The sequence below is a fragment of the Argiope bruennichi genome, chromosome 8 (genome assembly GCF_947563725.1).
Source record: "Argiope bruennichi chromosome 8, qqArgBrue1.1, whole genome shotgun sequence".
Lineage (NCBI taxonomy): Eukaryota > Metazoa > Arthropoda > Arachnida > Araneae > Araneidae > Argiope > Argiope bruennichi.
Genome location: NC_079158.1, coordinates 7,745,667 through 7,766,986, shown reverse-complemented (window position 1 = coordinate 7,766,986; position 21,320 = coordinate 7,745,667). Strand labels below are relative to the sequence as shown.

Here is a 21,320-nt window from a genome sequence, read left to right as displayed (position 1 = left end):
ATTCAGATAGAAATGGTACTCATATAATCTAAGTTCCTATTCTATGGAATCAGGTTATTATCATTTATTGTCTCTTGAAAAATAATAATTGGGATCAGAATTTAATTCATAATTTTAAGTGTACAAATATATGAAACATATATTTGTAAAACAAAAAAAACTTTGCAACAAAAAAAAAAATATCAAAAGAGAGTTTATCATTATGAAATTTAACAAACACATGTTTTATATACAATGGCTCAAAAAATTGAGAGTACACTTTATTTTTACTTGATAAATCCGACTTTCAATATAAATAACAAATTACCGGGAAGTGCAAACATATTTTTATTTTTACACATAACAAATGGTTTAATTTAAAGTAAAAATAAAGAACAATCAACGAAAAGCTTCAAAATTGAAATGTTTTAGAAGCATTTTAAATAAATGTACGCAGAATTTTGCCTCAAAAAATTAAGAATACACCAATGAAATTTTTTCAATATCACGCTAAGAAACAAATTGTCACTATTAAGTTGCATGTTTTTTGGCTCTTATAATGCTCTCTAAACGTCATGGTACCAATTCAACCAATTTTTGATGGTATCTGATGATATTTTACCCCATTCTTCTTGCACCACTTGTTTTAAATGGGTTTTGTTTCTAATTTTGTGTTTTTGAGCCACTTTTTCGAGTATGGCCCAAGAATATTCAATAGCATTGATGTCGGTATACTGTGGCGGTGTGTGAACTGCTGTTTACAATGAAAAAGGCACCACATTTGGACGTTACGCGCATTCTGTTTGAGGTCGTTGTCCTTCTGAAAAATGGAATTTCCATCTAAACTCAAATTTTTAACACTTTCCTTTAGATTGTTGCAACCATATGGTTCATCCAACTTTCAAATCATAGGCAGAAGTGTAAGTGCTGAAACTGTGCGAAATGCCATAACACAAGCTGGGTATAAATGTAGCATTGTTAGAGAGAAACCGTTCATCAACTTGCAAATTCATAAAAAGCACCCAAAGTTGCAAAAACTCATCTATTGAAAATCAATAACCTTTGGAAGAAAGAATATTTAGTAATGAAAGAAAACTCATCATTTTCATGCAGTAATAGCCATCTTACTGTATGGAAAAAGACTAATACTGCTTTGGATCCAAAAAATTTACGTCCTACAGTTAAACATGATGGTGACTCCGTCATGATTGGAGGTTGCATGGCTTCATCCGGGGTAGGAAATTTAATTTTTATATATGGCATTATGAACTATATGGTTTATTTGGATATACTTCTCAGCAATCTAAAGAGAAGTGCTAAAAATTTGGATTTAGACGGAAATTTCATTTTCCAGTAGGACAACGACTCCAAACAGAATGCACATAACGTCAAAATATGGTGTCTTTTTCATTGTAAACAGCAGTTACACACACCACCACAGTACCCCGACATCAATACCATTGAATATATGTGGGGTACTGGTTCAAAACACAAAAATAGAAAAAAATTCATTAAAAACAAGTGATGCAAGAAGAATAGGTTAAAAGATTTTCAGATACCACCAAAAATTGGTCGAATCAGTACCACGACGTTTAGAGGCCATTATAAAAGCCAAAAGACATGCAACTAAATACTAACACGTTCTTTCTATGCGAAATATTACAAGAATTTCTTTGGTGTATTCTCAATTTTTTGAGGCAAAATTCTACGTATGTTTATTTAAAATGCTTCTAAAACTTTTCAATTTAGAAGTTTTCCGATGATTTTTCATTATTTTTACTCTAAATTAAACCGTTTGTTATGCGTAAAAATAAAAACATGTGTGCACTTTCCGGTAATGCGTTATTTATATTGAAAGCCGGATTTTTCAAGTAAAAGTAAGGTGTACTCTCAATTTTTTGAGCCACTGTATTTTTTTTAATTACATAATACTTTTTTTAAAGGAAGTAATAAATTTCTGTATAGTCTAGTTACAACAATACAAATGTATGAGCAAAAGTTTTCAACAGCAGAAAATTTTCCTATAATATTAATTAAAAGTAAATGAAATTTAGAATCAGAAAATAAATATTTCACGAACATAATCATGAAGTAACAGAATTTGAAATATAATTGTTTTATTTGTTGGTTTAAAAGTTGGTTTTGTGGTGATGTTCATGTAGAGTGTAGTGTAAAGCATTTCATCGCTATTAGAAAAATAAACTCTTTATTACACTAACAACTATCGGAACATCGCTGCTTAGCGCACGTATACACAGAACGGGGATTCCCCGGGAGAAGTAATAACATAGATTGTATTAGGGAAAGTAGAGAGGTAGCGCTTTAGAATAACATGATTAAAGATGGCGCTACGATCACTACATGAGTATCCCCCTAGTGAACAAGGAGAACGACAAATGTGATAATACAAGATAATTATACGCGCATAAAAATAAAACATCACATAATACAATAAGTATAATATAGGATAATGATTTCAAATGGTAAATAGATGCAATAATATATGAAATACATAAAATTACAGTTACAATATATATATGCATAACAGTTTATATCTCAGTAATTAATCTCGTTGGAAAATGGACATGACGTCCACTACGAGTGGTAGTTGGTTTTGTCGGTAATTGCTCATTTTTAGAAGAAAGTTCACCTTGAGTTTTATGAATAGTTGCAGGTATAGAAGGTAACGAGTCATTAGATCCTGTCAACACATATGCAGGTTTGACACGGTCTATGGAAACTGTTACATTTTTATTATTAACTTTTAATACAAAAGTTTTATCTTTCCTGCTGATTACAAGGTGTGGACCAGTGTAAGGAGGTGAAAGAGGAGGTTTAACACTGTCCACTCTCAAAAATACATGAGAGCAAGTACTTAAGGATGGATGAATATAAATAGGTTTAACCGAGTGTCTAGACGTAGAGATAGGATTTATAGATTGCATTAGTGCTTTGAATTTTGATACATAAGTATCTGTTGGTACTGATAGATCTACTTTTGAGGTTAAAATGTCAGAAGGCAATCTGAGGGTTGTACCAAAGACTAATTCAGCACATGTGGCATTAATGTCCGGTTTAATTGCAGATCGAATTCCGAGTAAAACTATGGGAATAGTTTCAGTCCAGTTTGGTTGACAATGGGCTATAATAGAACTCTTAAGATCCCTGTGGAAACGTTCTACAAGTCCATTGGATTGGGGATGGTAGGACGTTGTGCGGATTCGATTTGTGCCCAAAATATTATTCAAATGTCTAAATAGATGTGAATCAAAATTTTTACCTTGATCTGTAGTTATAGTTACTGGACAACCGAAACGAGATATCCAATTATGAATTAGGGCTTTACATGTTGTTTCAGCAGTTATATCTGAAGTAGGAATAGCTTCCGGCCATCTGGTAAATCGGTCAACTATTGTCATACAATATTTATAACCATCAGATAGTGGGAGTGGTCCTATGAAATCAATGTTTATATGGGCAAATCGAGCATCTGGCAAAGCGAAAGTGCCTATAGGAGATTTTGTATGTTTTTGAATTTTAGAACGTTGGCAATTATGACAAGATTGAACAGAATTTTTAATAAATGAATTCATGTTTGGCCAAAAATAACGTTTAGTAATCAGCTTTCTTGTTGCTCGAATGCCAGGATGAGAAAGATTGTGAATATTTTCAAAAACTATTGAACGAAAAGAATTTGGAATGTACGGACGAGGTGAATTAGTAGATAAGTCACAATACAAGGTTACATCCTCTAAGGGAAAATATTGCTTTTCTATTTTACAATTTGAAGACTTCAGATATTCTTTAAGTTCAGAATCATTTAACTGTGCAAGTGAAATGTCATTAAAATTTAAATTTTTCTTTGAAATTGAATTGATTTCAATGCGAGACAATGCATCTGCAACAATGTTTTCTGTACCCTTGACATAACGAATGTCGGTAGAAAACTGGGATATGAAGTCTAAATGTCTCAGTTGACGAGGTGAGCATTTATCCGGCTTTTGCTTAAAGGCTTCAGTAAGGGGTCTTTGATCAGTATAGATTGAAAATTCCCTACCTTCAAGCATGTGTCGAAATTTTTTTATGGAAGCATAAATAGCAAGAAGTTCTCTGTCGTATGTTGACCAATTAGTTTGACTTTTAGAAAGTTTCATTGAGAAGAATGCAATAGGTTCCCAAATTCCATTTGAAAGTTGATTTAAAGAGCTTCCGATAGCAAATAAGGATGCATCAGTCCACAGACTTAAAGGAGCTCCAGGAATCGGATGTTTGAGTAGGGTAGCATCGGCAAGAGCTTTCTTAGCATTAGAAAATGCCTTGTCAGCTTCCTCAGACCATTGCAGAGTAGTTTCAGATTTTTTTGCTGGCCGTGGTGATTTCTTTTTGTTAGTATGGCCTTCAAGAAACTTAATCAAAGGTGATAATATGTGAGCTGCCTTGGGAAGAAATCTGCGGTAAAAATTAAACATACCCAAAAATCTACGAAGTTGAGTAAGGGTAGTGGGTCGTGGGAATTCTTGAATTGCACTAACTCGATCAGGAATTGGAGAAATACCTTCTTTGGAAACTTTAAATCCTAAAAAATCTAGGGTAGGAACACCAAATGTACACTTAGAAGATTTAATTGTAAGTCCATAATGGTCTAATTTTGAAAAGAGAGCTCTGAGATGTTGTCTATGCTCTTCGATTGATTTTGAAGCAATTAATAAATCGTCAATAAAAGCATACACACCATCTAAATCTCTAGTAACTTCATCAATAAATCTCTGAAAGGTACTTGATGCATTGCACAAACCAAATTGCATCCGAGTGCTCTCGAAGAGTCCGAACGGAGTACAAATAGCTGTTTTATGAACGTCCTCGGGAGCAATCGGAATTTGATGAAAAGCTTTTACTAAATCAATATGAGAAAAAATTGTGGTTCCATGTAGTTCGCTAGTAAAATCCAAAACACTGGGAATCGGATATTTGTCCTTTTTGGTCTGAGCATTAAGAGCTCTAAAATCACCAACAGGACGCCAATCGTCACTTCCTTTTTTCGGAACCATATGTAGAGGAGAGGCATAATTGCTGTTAGATGGCCGCATATGGCCTAAATCCAACATATGCTGAAATTCCATTTTAGCGATTTTTAAGCGATCGGGTGCTAGCCTACGAGGTTTTGCATAAACAGGAGAACCAAAAGTTTCAATATGATGCATAACAGAATGTTTTACAGTTTGGTTTGCACATGGAGCTTTAACAATATTAGGAAAATCATTCAATAACTTTGAAAAATCATCATTACAAAATACAGATTTTACAGAATGAACATCAGTATTATTAAGAATAGCATGAGCATTTATATGTGTATACATATCATTTAAACGACGATTTCTTAAATTAGGTTGCAAATTAAAATGATGTAAAAAATCTGCACCAATAATTGCAGTTTTAATATCACAAACATAAAAAGGATAAACAAATTGTTTTCTTAAACCTAAATCTAAAGATAATAACTTCTGTTTATAAACATTTATGATGGAACCATTTGCTGCAAAGAATTTTTGAATCGGAATACACAGTTTATCATTTCTAGTCGCAGGAATCAAACTACAATCACTGCCAGTGTCAACAAGAAAATTTGCATTTGATTTTCTATCGCGAACAAAAAGGCGACGAGAACTACTGGGCGAGGCGTATGTCGCCGCTACTCCTTGCCGTTGTGGTTTGGCTGATAATTGCAAGGCGGAATGCATTTTTGCGCTTTGGAGTCGTACTTCCGATGATACCAACAGATATCATCATTACTGGCAGGGCTTTTCCGTCGAAAACGAGATTGGCGATTCCGTGAATGACTTCTGGAATGGCGACGCATCTGTGCAATTTCTTTACGCAACATTTTAATTTCTGATAACAGTTCAGAATCAGCTGTAGCAGTTGCATTTGAAACAGCACTTACCTGGTTTGGTGTTATATCCAGTATTTTGTCGGCTATTTCAGAGGCTTTTTGAGGTGTCAAAGGTTGTATTGAGGCAAGAATCGATTGCACATTAGATGGTAGTTGCTGAAGAAATAATTCCAGTAAGAGAGAATCGGCAATATTGTGACTTTCGGCACGTCTTTGCATAATTCTTAACAGCTCGGACGGCTTTCTATCATGCAACTGCTCTCCAGCCAATAACTTACGAATTTCCTGAGATTTTGATTCTCCGCATCGGGAAATTATCTCAGATTTAAGTTGGCTGTAAGGGTCAGTTGCATCTGGCGAAAGAATGATATCGCGCACAGTTATTGCGATTTCTGGAGGTAAAGTGCTCACGCAGTAGTTGAATTTAGTGCGAGAAGCTGTAATTGGCTTTGGAATAGCCAATTCAAATGTTGACTCTACCATCGTAAACCATAGGGAAGGGTCGGACGGAATGAAGTTAGGCATCTTCACAGCTGAGATTTCCTCCATCATGAAGTGCGCTTTCGTTTCAAAACGAAACTTAGTAAGATAATATTAATCAAATTAAATCAAAAGAGATGCGTGATTTCTTATCCGGGTCACCATTTGTGGTGATGTTCATGTAGAGTGTAGTGTAAAGCATTTCATCGCTATTAGAAAAATAAACTCTTTATTACACTAACAACTATCGGAACATCGCTGCTTAGCGCACGTATACACAGAACGGGGATTCCCCGGGAGAAGTAATAACATAGATTGTATTAGGGAAAGTAGAGAGGTAGCGCTTTAGAATAACATGATTAAAGATGGCGCTACGATCACTACAGTTTAATTTACAAACAAGATTTCTGTTCCTCCAATATTTTAAATGCAGGTTTCTAATGCATTGTTAAGTGCACAAAACATTCTAACCTAAATTATTTTCTAAATATTCTAAAAATTTGTTGGTAAAATCACGACAATCAGATTTCAACAAACGGAGGATTTCAAAAGGTTAAGATGATTATGGGCTGCAAAGTGCATTTGTGTAGTATCCTTGATGGAATATAATTTTATTTTACATTTACCAAAACAAATCATATTTTTTCAATCTTTAATTATTTATTTTCCTCTATAATAATTCTTTTATAATTTGCTACTTAACTAAAGCATGTTATTAAGTAAAACTAGATAACTTCCTAGAGTCTTTTCTTCACACATCTTTTTTTTTTCTGATTTGTGAATTCAGTTGTTTCGCTGTTAAGTGGTTTCAAAAATTTGGAAAAACACAATCATAGAATTTTTATGGTAATATTTAATCATTCTTTTAATCGTGTCTTTTAAATTCGAATGATTCTATGATAAAATTAAGTACTATAACTTCAGTTGCAAATATATTGCTGATTAGACTGCTATCTTTTAGTAAAAATGTGAATTACGTCACTCTTACTTTATCAAATATCTTTTTTTTTCTCTTTGTTTTAAATATAACATATGATTATTGAATAACTGCTAGTGCATAATATTTTTATTAAATTAAAAATAAATAGTCTCTTTATAAATCAAAATAAAAAAAAAGTCTTGATTTCGCAAAAGATGTACAGGTAGTGCCATCTATTGGAAATTCTAGAAAAGTAGCCCTGTTTTTGTTAACGGCGGCCTCTTTTTGGTTTCTCCCCTGGTGACGCGGCCAAGCGACTAGATTCTAGTTAAGTGTGTACGTGTGCAGTATAACGACAGGATGGCTACAGCTACGGATTCGGGTCCTGTGTTCTTTACTAAAGCAACACCAGAACAGTGGACATATGTGTTGTCTCAGTATAAAGAAGTTTTGAAGCAAAAAGCAGCTCAGAGGACCAAAAAAGGCGGACCTGAAGAGCTTATTCGTCTAGATACATGGTAAGCAAAAACCTTTGTTCGATTAGTTCAAGGCCATTCACCCTCCGTCCCTTTGTTACTCTTCGAACGTCTTCTGTCGGATTGTGTGAGAAAAAATTGACAAGCACATTTAAACTTAGGCGGGATTAGTGATGTTTGGCCACACGTGCGATTAAAGCACATGTTACGCAAAGCTTTGTTTTTCGTCATTTATGATAGTTTCGTTCGATTTGTAGGATGTAGCGCGTTGCTACCTTCTATGTGTGCTCAGTCTACTGTAACCGGGCTTTGCAATTCGTTGATGTGTGTCCTTCCTTGTTAGCAAAAAAATTTGAAATAAACTTTCAATTTTTCTTATTTTTTGAAATAATAAATTTTATTCAACACAAAATTAGTTCTTGGTTATAGATTTCGTATTTTATTGATTTATTTTTGTTACGTGCAATTATTCTCCATCACTTCCCTCAGAAATACATTCTCTGCTTCGAATACAAAATGAACTTCGAATATTCCCACTGTTATTTTTATTTGATTTTCTTTTAAGAAAATAGAAAAATTTATCATGTTACATAAAACTGCTTTATTTGTTTATGAAAGTTGAGGAGAAGGGTACTAAAGGCTTAATTCCATATATTCTCAAATTAAGTTAATATTATTGTGAATTGTAAACTGCATATATAGCAAGCTATTTGAATTTTTTAAAATATCATTAATATTTGTTAAAGCAGTGAAATATGCAGACTATACATGTATAAATTAGATTGAAGTTTTCTAGTTCAAATATCATTTGTAGAATAAATGTATTTGATAGTTGTTTAAAATGCTAGAAATTGCTTATTTGTTTTTTTTTTATATACTAGTGATTATTATTCATTATATTCTAATGATAAGAATATTAAGAATGGATGTTTTATCTTCTGCTTTTTCTAGTGCAATGTCATAAATGACAGTTTTGCTTTTTCGGAAATCAACAATACGAACTGGTTAAAAAATTGTGCTTAAATGCATAATTTATTAAAGAGCTTATAAAAATTTGATTGTGGTTGTGGTGGTTGATGGTTGTTCATTAATAATTTGATAACTGCCAATTGTAGTTTGTTTTATTTTTTTATATTGTTCTGTTACTCTTTGGTTTTAGTTGCTTTTTAATATTAATGTAATAATTTTGAGAACTTTTATTTTATTTATTTTTAATTTACTATCTTAGCAACACGAAATGAGTTAATTAAACTTAATCGCTTTTGCAATGGTCATTGATAACAAGCTGTCAGTATCTAGAAAATTACCTGTGGCCTCATTTAAGTAAATAATGTAATGTTTTATTATTTTAAAACCCACAGAAATATTTCAATAATTTTAAAAAACTTTTCTTTTTAAAAATTTTAAATTTATGAATATCAGTTAGTACATTAACTGGGGTTAATTTAACTATGTTTAAATATTCTTTTTGAATATTTAAACATAGTAGTATCCAAAGTTAAAGTACTAACTGATACTTAACTAACTAAATAACTACTTTTGAATATTTATGTCGATACTTAAATAACTAACTTTTTGAATATTTATGACAATAACATGCATAATTTTACCTGAATTGTCGGTTTAGGTTACAATTTTTATTATAATTGAAAACATTTGACTTTATTGTCAAGCCTAATTTGCTTAATCTTTTGATAAGTTATTTCTGTTCTAGAAGTGACTGATAGGGATTTAATTATTTTAAAACTTATATCTTTCTTTGTAAATCTCAAAATGTATTTTTATATTATTGTGACATCAAAAAGGAGTTAATTTTAGGATTTAATTTTTCTTAATTATTTTAAACAATTGCAAAACCTCCCCTTTTTTTATTTATTAAAAGAAGTGAGCTGAAATTAGTAACAGTATGATAAAGAGGTTTAGTTATTAAAAACAAGCAACAGTTGACAGAATTGTAATTCGCGATTCAAAAGTAGTGAACAAACAAAGCTAAAAGGAAGAAAATTGCTGTTACTGAAGTAATGCCGTTTGTAGTATAAAATTGTCTAATACTCAGAAATAATTATAACCTGTTTTGAAGGAAAGAGATTTTTTCTTATTATACCTTAATTTTGGATTTTCTGTTAGCATTTTCTTTTACAATAAAATATACCATTTAATTTGGGGGGAAAAAATTTAACATCATAGATGGGGATATCAGGAAAATATAATTTCTTGAACGAACATGCCCCCCTTCTATAAAAAAAACTAGTTTATATGCAGCCTTGTAGAAGTCACTAAATTTAACATTTAAACAATGGTTATCAAAAAAGTCAATGATTGTATTCTGATATTAATTACTTTATACACAAAGGTATTGTAGCCATGATCATTTTAATGAATTAACTGCGTCAGACATACATTTTTATTTAGAATTTGAATTCTATCCTACATAAAAAATAATTAGAAGGAAAAAAAGTTTGAATGTCAAAAGTTTCTCATGGGTTTATTTATGTGAATTATTAGTGTTATATTTTTATAAAATTAAGACTAAATGTTATTTTGCTAAAAAAAATTTGCTTGTCAAAATAGCTGTATTGTTGTAAATTATTTTAATGAAAAAAATTTTCAATTATTGAAAAGTAATACTGAATTTTTATGTAAAATTATATTTTGGATATTAGATATATTAAATATGATTTAAATTACATTATGATATTAAATTTAAATTGTGCACAAAATATAATTTACTATAAAATTAATAATGGATATTTCCATTTAAAACTGAATTCTATTCATGATTTTACTTGAGATAAATGACTGTCAGTTTTATTGGAATTATATTTAGAACTATATTAAAATCAAATGATGAGACTCATTCTTTTTTTAACACAAATATTTGATGATTTACTGCTCTTATTCCATATTTGCAGCTCTTTTTAAATCTAAATAAAATACATTTTTAAAAATAAAATTTAAAATTAAAGTGAAAGATAAATTCCTAATATTATTTATAAAGATAGTTTGTATACTTTACTTTTGTGTTTTGACGTAAATTTCTTTTGATGAAAATAATTTCTAAAATCAGAAATTTAAAAAAAAAAAGTGATTAGTATTGTTTACTGTCACAGCTTAATTAAAATTCTTCTTACTTGCCTGAACAAAAAGCAGATGTAAATATTTCATCATCAGATTCTCCTGTGTATCTTATGTTGAAACCTTTTGTTATAAAATCTATTTTTTAATGAAATTGACCATTGTAGTGTGTTTCACTGTAACATAAATCAACATATATTTTGATTCTAGATTTATTTGCTGAAAATGAATTATTTTCATCTTTACACTTTAACTGAAACCTGCAAATTAAGAAAGTAGTGCTATTTAAATTTCGAATTAGAATATAGGTATTAAATTAAAAGCCTTTTAATATATTGTGAAAAGTAACTAATTCATTAGTTAACTAGTTAGTTTTTCTCTGTTTATTTGCTTATTTCGCTCGTATATTTGTCTTGTGTATGTAAAGCATGTGCTATCCTGATAAATAGATAATAAACAAAAAGAATTTGTGTGTGTTGGCTCATTACAAACCAGGTCATTTGTCTTGCAACTTGGTTGGAGGTCTGGAATATGCACTTCAGAGCAACTTTTTTAAAATTTTAATTAGAAATTAAATAGCAGTTATGTTTTTATCCTGCAATTACTTTCGAATGTATTTCTGCACAAAGATTAATTTTACACTTCTTTAAAATATTTTAATTGAATGTCTTTAAGGAAACCAAATTAATAATTCTGGTAATATTTCTTGATTAATTTCTAATAATAGATTACCATATTACCCTGAAGTTCAGATAAATTCTGTTGTTTCATCAACTATCTGATCCTATGATTATTTTTTTTCAGTGTTGAAAATTTAAAAAACTAGGTTTCTGTTTAGTATCTGTGTAGTTATGAGATGTATAAACAATTGAAGTTAAATATAATGAACTTTTGACAGTAGATGAACTGGATATTTAAGTATTTAATGCTATAATGTCATGTGACTAGTAGTCTCCATTAGAAAGGTTTGCCTAATATTATAAAAATATTCATTTTTCTGAATTAGTATTATTTTTTATTCTTTATAATTATAATTTAGTCCGATTTGATTGCAGAAGACAAAAACTTTATTTCTTTTAAAACTGAATTGTCAAGAATATTTCACTAAATATAATTCCAAAGGACGATATAAAATTTAGATTTTGTAATTTTTTTTAAAGTTTATTTAATAATTGAAACAAAATATTTTTATATACATCATTTAAAGCTTTTTGAAAGTAAAACTAAAAACTGAATTCTATGATAAATTAGAAATTTTTATTGAATAATTCTGAAATATTGCATAAATTATGAAAATTATTCTATTGTACACATAACACTGCAATAGTGAACAATTTTGTTTTCTTTGCATAATTTTAAATAATGCTGGGTTTCAGCAAAATTATTTTTGTATTAATTAATGTAATGCTTAATCACTTCCACTTTATGAAAGCTGGCCGAGAATGAATAGAAGGGCCTAAAGCTTCTATAATTGTGTGAATTATATGACTATCAAAGTTTGAAGCTTAAAAATATTTTGCTGAAGGTTCTGTTATGAGACCAAGTTGTATGAAAAATTTAGTGAGAATTATTAGAAAATTTAGCGAGTGTCCTGCTAAATCAGCTGGTTGCCAAAAGCTAGTAGCATTTCATAAATCTCTTGGTTGTATGTGCAGAAGCACAGTGATTCTACTTTATCTAATTAAAGATTCTTGAATGATACTTCTTTCACCAGCAACTATGTTCTCTTTGTTCAGTATCTCTGTCTAGGCCAGGGATTGATTGGTAGACCACTAAGACATTTTGGAGTGACTGTCTTTATTAAGACCTAAAAGGTGCATGCTAAAGGAATATATTTATGGAACATCGATGCCAGCTAGAATGGAGAATTCACAATCGCACACACAATCGATGCGCCTATGTTTATTTAAGCAAATATTCCGATGAATATGTAGACGACACATGTATCTTCAATGGAAGCACTTTAGTATATACATTAGTTACAAATTCATTGGTTCGTGTATGTTCCCTGCATGTTGCATTGGTGAAATGAAAAAAAGTTTTGGAGACAGTGACTCATTGATTCAGTCAAAAAGGAAAATGAAATTATTTCCACAATTAAAGTCATACAACCTTCATATAAAACTGGCACACATTGTATAGAAATGATGAATTCTGATCTAGTTGATCAACTGACCGAAGATTTATTAACTGCAATTTTTTCCTTGCAGTTTGGCAAATCTACAGACATGGTTGATATTTCTCAATGTTGCACTTGGTGAAGAATGGTTTTATTGAGAGTAAAAGAAGTATTAACAATATTACCTCTAAATAGAAACATGAGGTGAAGATGGTTAATGTGCCTTCAAAAAGTACATAGAAGAGAAAAAAATTCAATTTATAAAGTTGTATCGATGACAATTGATAGGGTCCGATCCATAACCAGTACAGTCAATTGATTTTTGTCTATGTGTATCAGAGACAATGACTTAGCACATTTCCTTTCTTATAATTGCATTATTTACCAACAAGCCTCTGCTGTAAAATTTTAAATATGCATCATGTTATGGGAATCTGCGTGAAAATTGTGAACTCAATTTGAGGAGGAAGTCTTCAAAGGAGAATGTTTTGGGCTCAATTAGAACTAGAAGTAAACAAATTTGATTATAGGAAATTGTCATAACATGCAGGTATTTGTTGGTTAAGTTGGAGTATATTTTTACAAAGATTCAGGGGCCTACTACAAGAGGTAAAAGATTTTTGGTAATCAAAAGATGAATCGTACGTGAATTTAGCGATGGCCTTTGATTGATGGATTTAGTTTTTCTTTTTGATGTAACAAGCCATTTTAATGAACTGAACTTACAATTGCAAGGAAAAAAATCAAATAATATTAGAATTGATTGGATTTGTTAATACTTTCAGAAACAAGTGAAAGCTAGTATCTTTCCAGTTGATGAAAGATGAATTAATAAATTTCAAAAATATTTCTGACAAGTTATTTAAATATAGAGGTACATTAAATAAAGAAATATGATGAAATATAAAAAACTTCTCTGAATTTTAATAACATATTGTTCCCAATTTACAGACAACCACTTAGAATCCAGTGCAAGATTAGCAGTTAGTAATTATATAAAGTGACATTCAAGATTAGCAGACAGTATATAGACCAAGTTTTCTACTAACTATAACTGCGAGAATGAACTCTAGATGAACATGATTTATTTTTAATGTATTTTGAATAGTTTGATATTAACTCTAACATTCAAGCGCTGTTTAAGTGGCACTCCCTTTAAAACAGCCAGACTTTCTCAGCCAGTCGCTGCAAGACATGGACTCTTCCAAGCATATGGTTGGTTGTTTGAAGTAATAAATCTATTGTTGTTCTATTTGAGCAATTGCCTTGCATTTCTTTTCAACCTAAAAGTTTTACTCTCTTGCGTTTACATGTTTTTTTTGGGTAAAGCATTTCATTCATCAATTTTTGAAAAAAATTTTTGTTGTAAAAAATTTTAAAATTTATTTTGTAATATAACTTAGAAGACATATTTTTTGAAAATAAAGGTTTCAAATAATTTATGTTTGGTTTTCAACTATTGAAATGAGGATTGGTGTTACTATCCATTTTAAAAACTTCTTTTTTTTCCATCTAATTTTCACTAAGCTCATAGAATATTAATAAAAATTATTTGCTAAAATAATTCATCATATATTACTATACAACAAAATTAATCTCTTAAAACAATTCTGTAATAGAGATGATAACATTTTAAGCCTTTATTTAATACTGAAATAACAAATCGTATTGAATTTTAAAAACAAGATATTTTTTAATCACGTTTTGAAAACACATTTCGCAAAAGATTTTAATTTTATTTTCTGTATTATGTTTATACTGAAAAAACTATTATGGTCACTGAATTTTTAAAGCTCAAATTTTGACGATAAAACTTTATTTGGAATTTTCGATAATAATACTTAGATTTTTTTAGAACTTCAATTAAATTTGTAAAGTTTTCCCATTACATTTCCAAATGTTTACACATTCTTGCTTTGTGCAGAAGAACACTGATAAATGATTTGGGACAAATATACATTCCAAAAACAATCTTATCTTGCTATTTATTTTATCTTAAAAATACTCGTATTATAGTTTTTAAAAATTTTTTAAACCAAGAGAATACATCGTATATTATGTTCTCAAAATTTTATTCCTATTAAAGCAATAGACAAGATAATAGGTTTTTAAAACATCTTATTCGTATAATACTGAAATATGAGAATTTGTTAAATAAAATTTGGGAATTTATTTATCAAAATATATTTCAAAAATGTGTTCCTTCAGGTTTTAGTATAAAAATTTTACTTTAGTTCATCTTGGGTATTTCTTTTTTTAGCATAAATTCTGATGCTCATTAATTTTTCAAGCTGAATTTCTAAAAATGTTATTAAAGTGTTCTATAATATTATTAAGACAAGATAAGTTTTTGAGTGAAAATTTAAATTAATTACAAAAATTTTCACTCGTTCAAGTATGTGCAAATTTTTGATACTAAGTAAATCATTTTTAGATCATTGATATAAAATTTAGGACAAATATCAATGTAGAAAATATTCCTATATTTCACATTATTTTATAAACTTTAAAATGTTATTATTATTAAACTTTTAAAATGTAATGAAAATAATCTTATCAATCTTAGTCACATGTCTGTAACTGGTTTCTATACATTTTTCTTTTTCCTTCCTATACTAGTTTGTTCCTGATCATTAAACACTAGAGAGTTCCCAAGCTCTGCATATTTGTTTCTGTTTTCACGAATTTTTTTCGTGCATATTTGTGAAAAGCAATCTCCAGATCCAATAAGTAAGTTATGTTTAGGACAGCCAGAGAATTTTTGAAGCTTCATGATACTAAGCCAACAATTCTCGACTAGTTCTGTTTATAGAGAAGTAAAATAGCTTGAAGCATTATTTGTTGATTCCTCAGCCCTCTCTCCTGATGCTTGACAGTTTCGTTGCCCGATTCTTTGTTCAGATTGAATGCAAGATTAGTTAAAGTAACTTTTATTGGTAAACAATCATTTTCTCTTGACAGATTACCATTACTCAAAGTGAAGTTGCTTTTTTTTGGTGAGTTCATGTTTCCTTTACTTTAAATGAAGAAATAAAGTAAAAGTATGAAGAAAATTAAATACTTAAATTGAAAGAATAAAAAAATGCCACTAATAAGAACAAAAAAAAAAGCTTCTGTCCGGTATTTACATAGTACATGAAAACTCTTTTTCATGCTGACCAACTTGTATTTAATGATCGGTAGGCCTTCCTTTGACCTTTATCATTTCTCTCAAATGTTGTGGCATAACCCCCATAAGTTTTTTTGTTGTTTCTGGAGAAATACTACTCTAAATGTCTTCAATGACCCTTTTGAGTTCAACCTTGTTCTTTGTGTCGTATTTTTTTAGTTCACGACTGATTTCTTCCAATAAATGTCCTATAAGGATTAAATCGGGGGACTGGGGAGGGCTATGCAGCTGTTTTTTAACATTATAGATATATTACTCTACAAATCTTGGAGGTGTATTAGAATTGTTGTCCTGTTGAAAAGTAAGGTCCATTCCAAAGGACAGTTTATCTGCATTGGTTGAAATGTTTTGTTTTAGAATGTCAAGGTATATGTACCTATCCATATTTCCATTTATAAAACATAAATATCCGACACCAGCAGTATACACCCCCATACCATATTCCAACCATCACCGTGCTTCACAGTTCCACATAAATTCTTAAGTAACACATGCTGTTTTGATTCCCTCCAGATCATAACTCGACCATCTGACCCATGGATTTTAAATTTTGATTCCCAAAAAGATAAGAGGCTTGCTTATATGCTTCTTTGTAAACGCATGATGCTTTTTCTGTAGCAGAGACTTATAACAGGCTTCTTACGGGCCTCACATCCATTATAACCTTTTTTTCAAATGACATTTCTCATAATTTAAGATACAAATTTAATGTTGTAATTAACCATTAAATCAGTTGCAAGTTGATGTGCACTAATCCAAGGGAATATCTTGCACCTTCCACATGATATTTCTTTTATGCAAGCGATTTAACTTCGGAGTGATCTCGAATGTTTACATATCACGGTATCTTTCAATAATATACTGCACTGTAGACTTTGGTTTGTAAGTCATTTCACTGATATTTTTTCATAAATAATCCATTTTTTTGTAACCGAATCATTAATTCTTGAATGGAATTCTGAATTTCCTTTTTAAGACGATCAGCAAAACATTGGAATTAAACAACTGCTGTTATGTCCTATTCTTCACTCTGACAAACCATCAAACTTCGAATATTTACTGTGGATTAGTTGTAGAGCACGTCAGGAAGAATTTGCATATTGTGTACAGAAACTTTTTTTGCATGATACTTCGTCATTTATCTTAAAAATTGCAAACAGACTTGCTGAGTTTTGTAAAAAAGATAAATTTATTATGAAATTCCTTTTTAAAGACTCATATTAACAATATATAAATAGTTTATAAAGATTAGAAATTATGCTAGTTTATTTTTATTTTAGTCTTCCGTACTGAAACTTTTTTTACTCACTGTATATAATATATAATATGATTTTTTAGATGATTTTTAAATTAAACAATTCGAAAATCAAAAATGAAATAAATATTTTTTGTGCATTAAAAATTTAAAATGTATTTTCAAAGCACATCAATTCACACTTCAATGTTAGACAGTTGATAAATTAAATTTATAAATGACAGAATTGTAAATGAAATTGTTAAAATGATTGTTATTATTTTTAAAATATTGATTTTCAATTTCCTTTTATATTATCAATACAATTTGAAATACAGTTTAAATTCTAGGAAAAATGATATATGAAAGGGAAAAAAGATAATTATTTTTTCAAATCCTATTAAAAGATAATCTTATGCAATCAGAAAATGCTTATGTATTTATAAACTAGTACATTTATGTGTATTAAAAATATTTTTTAAAAAAGTGCATTTATGTGTATAAAAATAATATAATTTTATATTTTACCTATTCCATTCTATTTGTGGTTTCCTAACTGAATTAGTACAGTTAGTTTTGTTTCATTCTATAAACTGAGCCAAAGATTTGAAATAAAATATGCGTTTAATATTAATAAGAAGATACATTAAAAAAATCATTTTTATAAAAACTTTTCTGGTGATGAGTTAGTGAACATCAAATTGCATTGCTCTTTCTTCTTTAAAGCCTGTTTATTTTTCTTCCCTTTTCTTTCTTCATGTAAAATATTGTCTTTAAATGACCTTAACTATAGATCATGATAATTTAAAAAAATTTACAATTGTACAATAATTTTTTTGGAAGTTATTGGTTGAAAATATTGAAATTTGATTTAATTTTTAAATATTTTTTTAACTGATCCAAAGTTTACAACTTCTGTATCCCAAATATATCTGTGTTAAATTTGGTAATTTTAGATACTACAATCTATTCTGTAGATCACAATTGTTCACTTCATATAAAAAAATAATTGTAATGCATTGTATTTTATTACAGTATCTTTAAGCAAGGCAAACTCATTTTAATAAAAAAAAAAAAAAATTAAAACAATAAACTTTATGGTTTTGTAAGTACTTTGGTAAATGGAATTCTAAAAATTGCTTTCCATGAAGGAAAAAAAAGTTAGATCCCTGTCAATCTGACGTATTGTGTATTTTAACTTAAACTTTATAAAAGCCTAATTTTTTCTGTACTAAAGTTTAAAATTTTCAATTAGCTACTAAAATTTATTCATTTTATAGTAACCTAACTCTGTAATAATTGCTTTTATATCTTGTATGAGCAGTACCCACACAGCATTGCCTGTAACATTGACACAATCAAAGTCAGAAAAATTCTATAATAAGTTAATGAAATGAACTAAAAAATTAGATATTTATAATTGAAAATGCATTAATTAAACTCATTTTTCCTAAATTCTTTAAATATAAATACAAATTTCATTGTTTCAAACTTGTAGATTTAAACACGCAAACAATCCAAATTTGAGAGTTACTGAATGTTGATTAACAAGTTCAAGATTTTGGTCCACATTAAAGTTATGTGTATATATTTTGCTAATTTGCCAACATGTTAAATCAATCAGTGAATTAACAAAAGGGGGAGAACTTAAGGGAAAACTTTCTTCATTGACTGTATAAATGAAAAAAATCTTTGAACTCATTTGGAAAACAGTTAAAAATCAATAAATAAAAGTGTTTTGATTATGCTTGTTTTAGAGAAATGTTTAAATAATTACCTCAAGAAAAGAAAAACCTAAGTGAATTAGAATGTTGGGTGCAGGAGTTTTAATTTCAATTTTTAAAATTTTTCTGGAAAAGTGTCTGCTAAAAAATTTTTTTCAAAATTCAAAAAATTTCTAGGGGTTGAAAACCAATTTCTTTTAAATGCATCTTTTTTAAATGGCAGTTTATTGCTTCTTTTTTTACTGTAAGATTTTTTTTTCTATGATTATTAAAAATTATAGTACAAGTAATTAAATGGAAAAAAAAGAAAGAAAATCATCCAAAACAACACAAATTGTTATTTAAAGAATTTTTTATATTAAATTTCAAATTTGGTATTAAGAGTGCAACAACACTACATTACAACTACTTGTATGCCAAATTCCTTGACTTTTAAAATGCAATAAATTTATTCATGTACAACATAGACACAAATGCCATCACTAACTTTTATAAGTAGACATTTTAATATAGACTGCATTTACACTTGGTGGCAAATTTTGCTTTAATAATAAAAAGTTATAACATGTTTACTGTTTGCATCATACTACTTTGTTAGATTCAAGCCTTTAAATTCAAAATATAAATAGAAAACAATAGGTTTACGATTCCCTTTTTTCGTTTTTAAATAATAGATAGTTGCATAAACCAAGCAGCTTCTTAATTTTCAGCTTTGACACTTTAAAAGTTTTTAGGGATTAAAGAAAAATGCTAATAGAAAAAAATCTGGAAAATTTTAAAGCAGGCTTTTTAATTATATAACTTTATTTTCCATTTAAGTTATACTGGAAATGGAGGAAAAGTCTTTCTAAAGCACTGAAAATATTTCAAGAATTGCCCTTGGATAACAAGTCTCCTTGTCATGCACTCTGTGTTGTGCTAAATCTGCTTCAGAATAGTATTTTTTGCTCATATGAGAAAGATTCACCCATTTTTGTGCTTTATTGCAATGCTTTAGTTGCTTTTCCAAGCTCTAGTAGTGCAGTGAGAGCTCCAGCTAATTAAACAACTACAGAATCAAAACAGTAAATGCAAATATAATTTTACTTGTGTACTTCCTTTAAATTTAAATAAACTACCTAAAATCTTTTTAGTTTTGAACTTCTAAAAGGGATGCATTGCAAAGAATTAATCTGATTTGATCCTTATTAGTTATTCTGCTTATTTTAATTATTATTTTAAATTTAGGGGAAAAATTATCTGCTGGAAGTTAAACTGCTAATAGTAATATTGATATTCTTTTTTATTTATTTATGATAAAGTAAACTTTGAATTTTTTAACTGATTAAAATTTTGATGTAGTTCAAAATTTTAATTAGTTAATTAGAACTAATATAGATTTTTATCTTTCTTCATGAAAAAAACTTTTTTTTTTCTATCTACACCAAGAATTTAAAACATATTTATAAAAATTACTAAAATTCTACTTAATTGTTAACCTTATCTATCCACCTCTTTAATTAATTTCTGTACTGTGTATTTAATTTTATTTGCTGCATATTTGCTTAATCTTTATTTTTTTTTAAATATATGTGGCACTTAATGTCTGTTGTGTTAAAATGGGACTGTTAACTTTTAATATATCTTAGTAATGAAATTTAAGTGTAAAATGTAACTCATTTATAAATTTCCGCTTTAAAATTTAATCGCAGTTTTTAATAAAAAGAGAAAAAATGATTAAAAAGGGCAGGCATCAAAGTTTACTTGTTGGGAAATAATTGAATATAATCTTCAGTTTTTTTTTTTTTAATGGAAACTTGCATAATTATACTAGTTTCAGAATCTTAATTCAAAAAAGAGTAAAAATTATTGTAAAATAATTAAATAATATACTTTCTGACTTTGTTTATAAATCATCTTCATTCGTATGGGTCTTTGAAATGAAATATCCTTTCTATCATAAAAAGTTTCAAAATGTTGCAGGCTTTATTTAGTTTATATTTTCCGCAATTCAAATCTGATGATATACATAATTAAAAGAAAAAGGCTTCCTGCTTTCAAAAAGGAAGTTAAAGCATTCCTACTATTTTGTTATTCACCAATCCATATTCCATTTTCTTGAATTCTTAATTTATTTAAAGCAACCCTAAAAAAGGGGAGGGGAATGCAACCCTCTCTATTTAAGATTCCCTTCCAAGCAGGAGAATTTGTATTTTTCTCAATGCTTCACAGCGTAATGCTTGCTCATTATGATATTGATTTTCTGCAACTGCACA

General features: G+C 29.0%; 1 protein-coding gene across 1 annotated transcript in view; it reads left to right on the top strand.

Annotated features, from left to right (window-relative positions):
* Positions 1-7,513: 7,513 nt before the first annotated feature.
* Positions 7,514-21,320, top strand: part of LOC129981046 (uncharacterized) — a 28,603-nt gene continuing 14,796 nt past the window's right edge. The window contains exon 1 of the mRNA XM_056091659.1: positions 7,514-7,786. Within this exon, the coding sequence (XP_055947634.1) occupies positions 7,629-7,786 (158 nt within the window). The 5' untranslated portion in view covers positions 7,514-7,628. The remainder of the gene's footprint in view (positions 7,787-21,320) is intronic.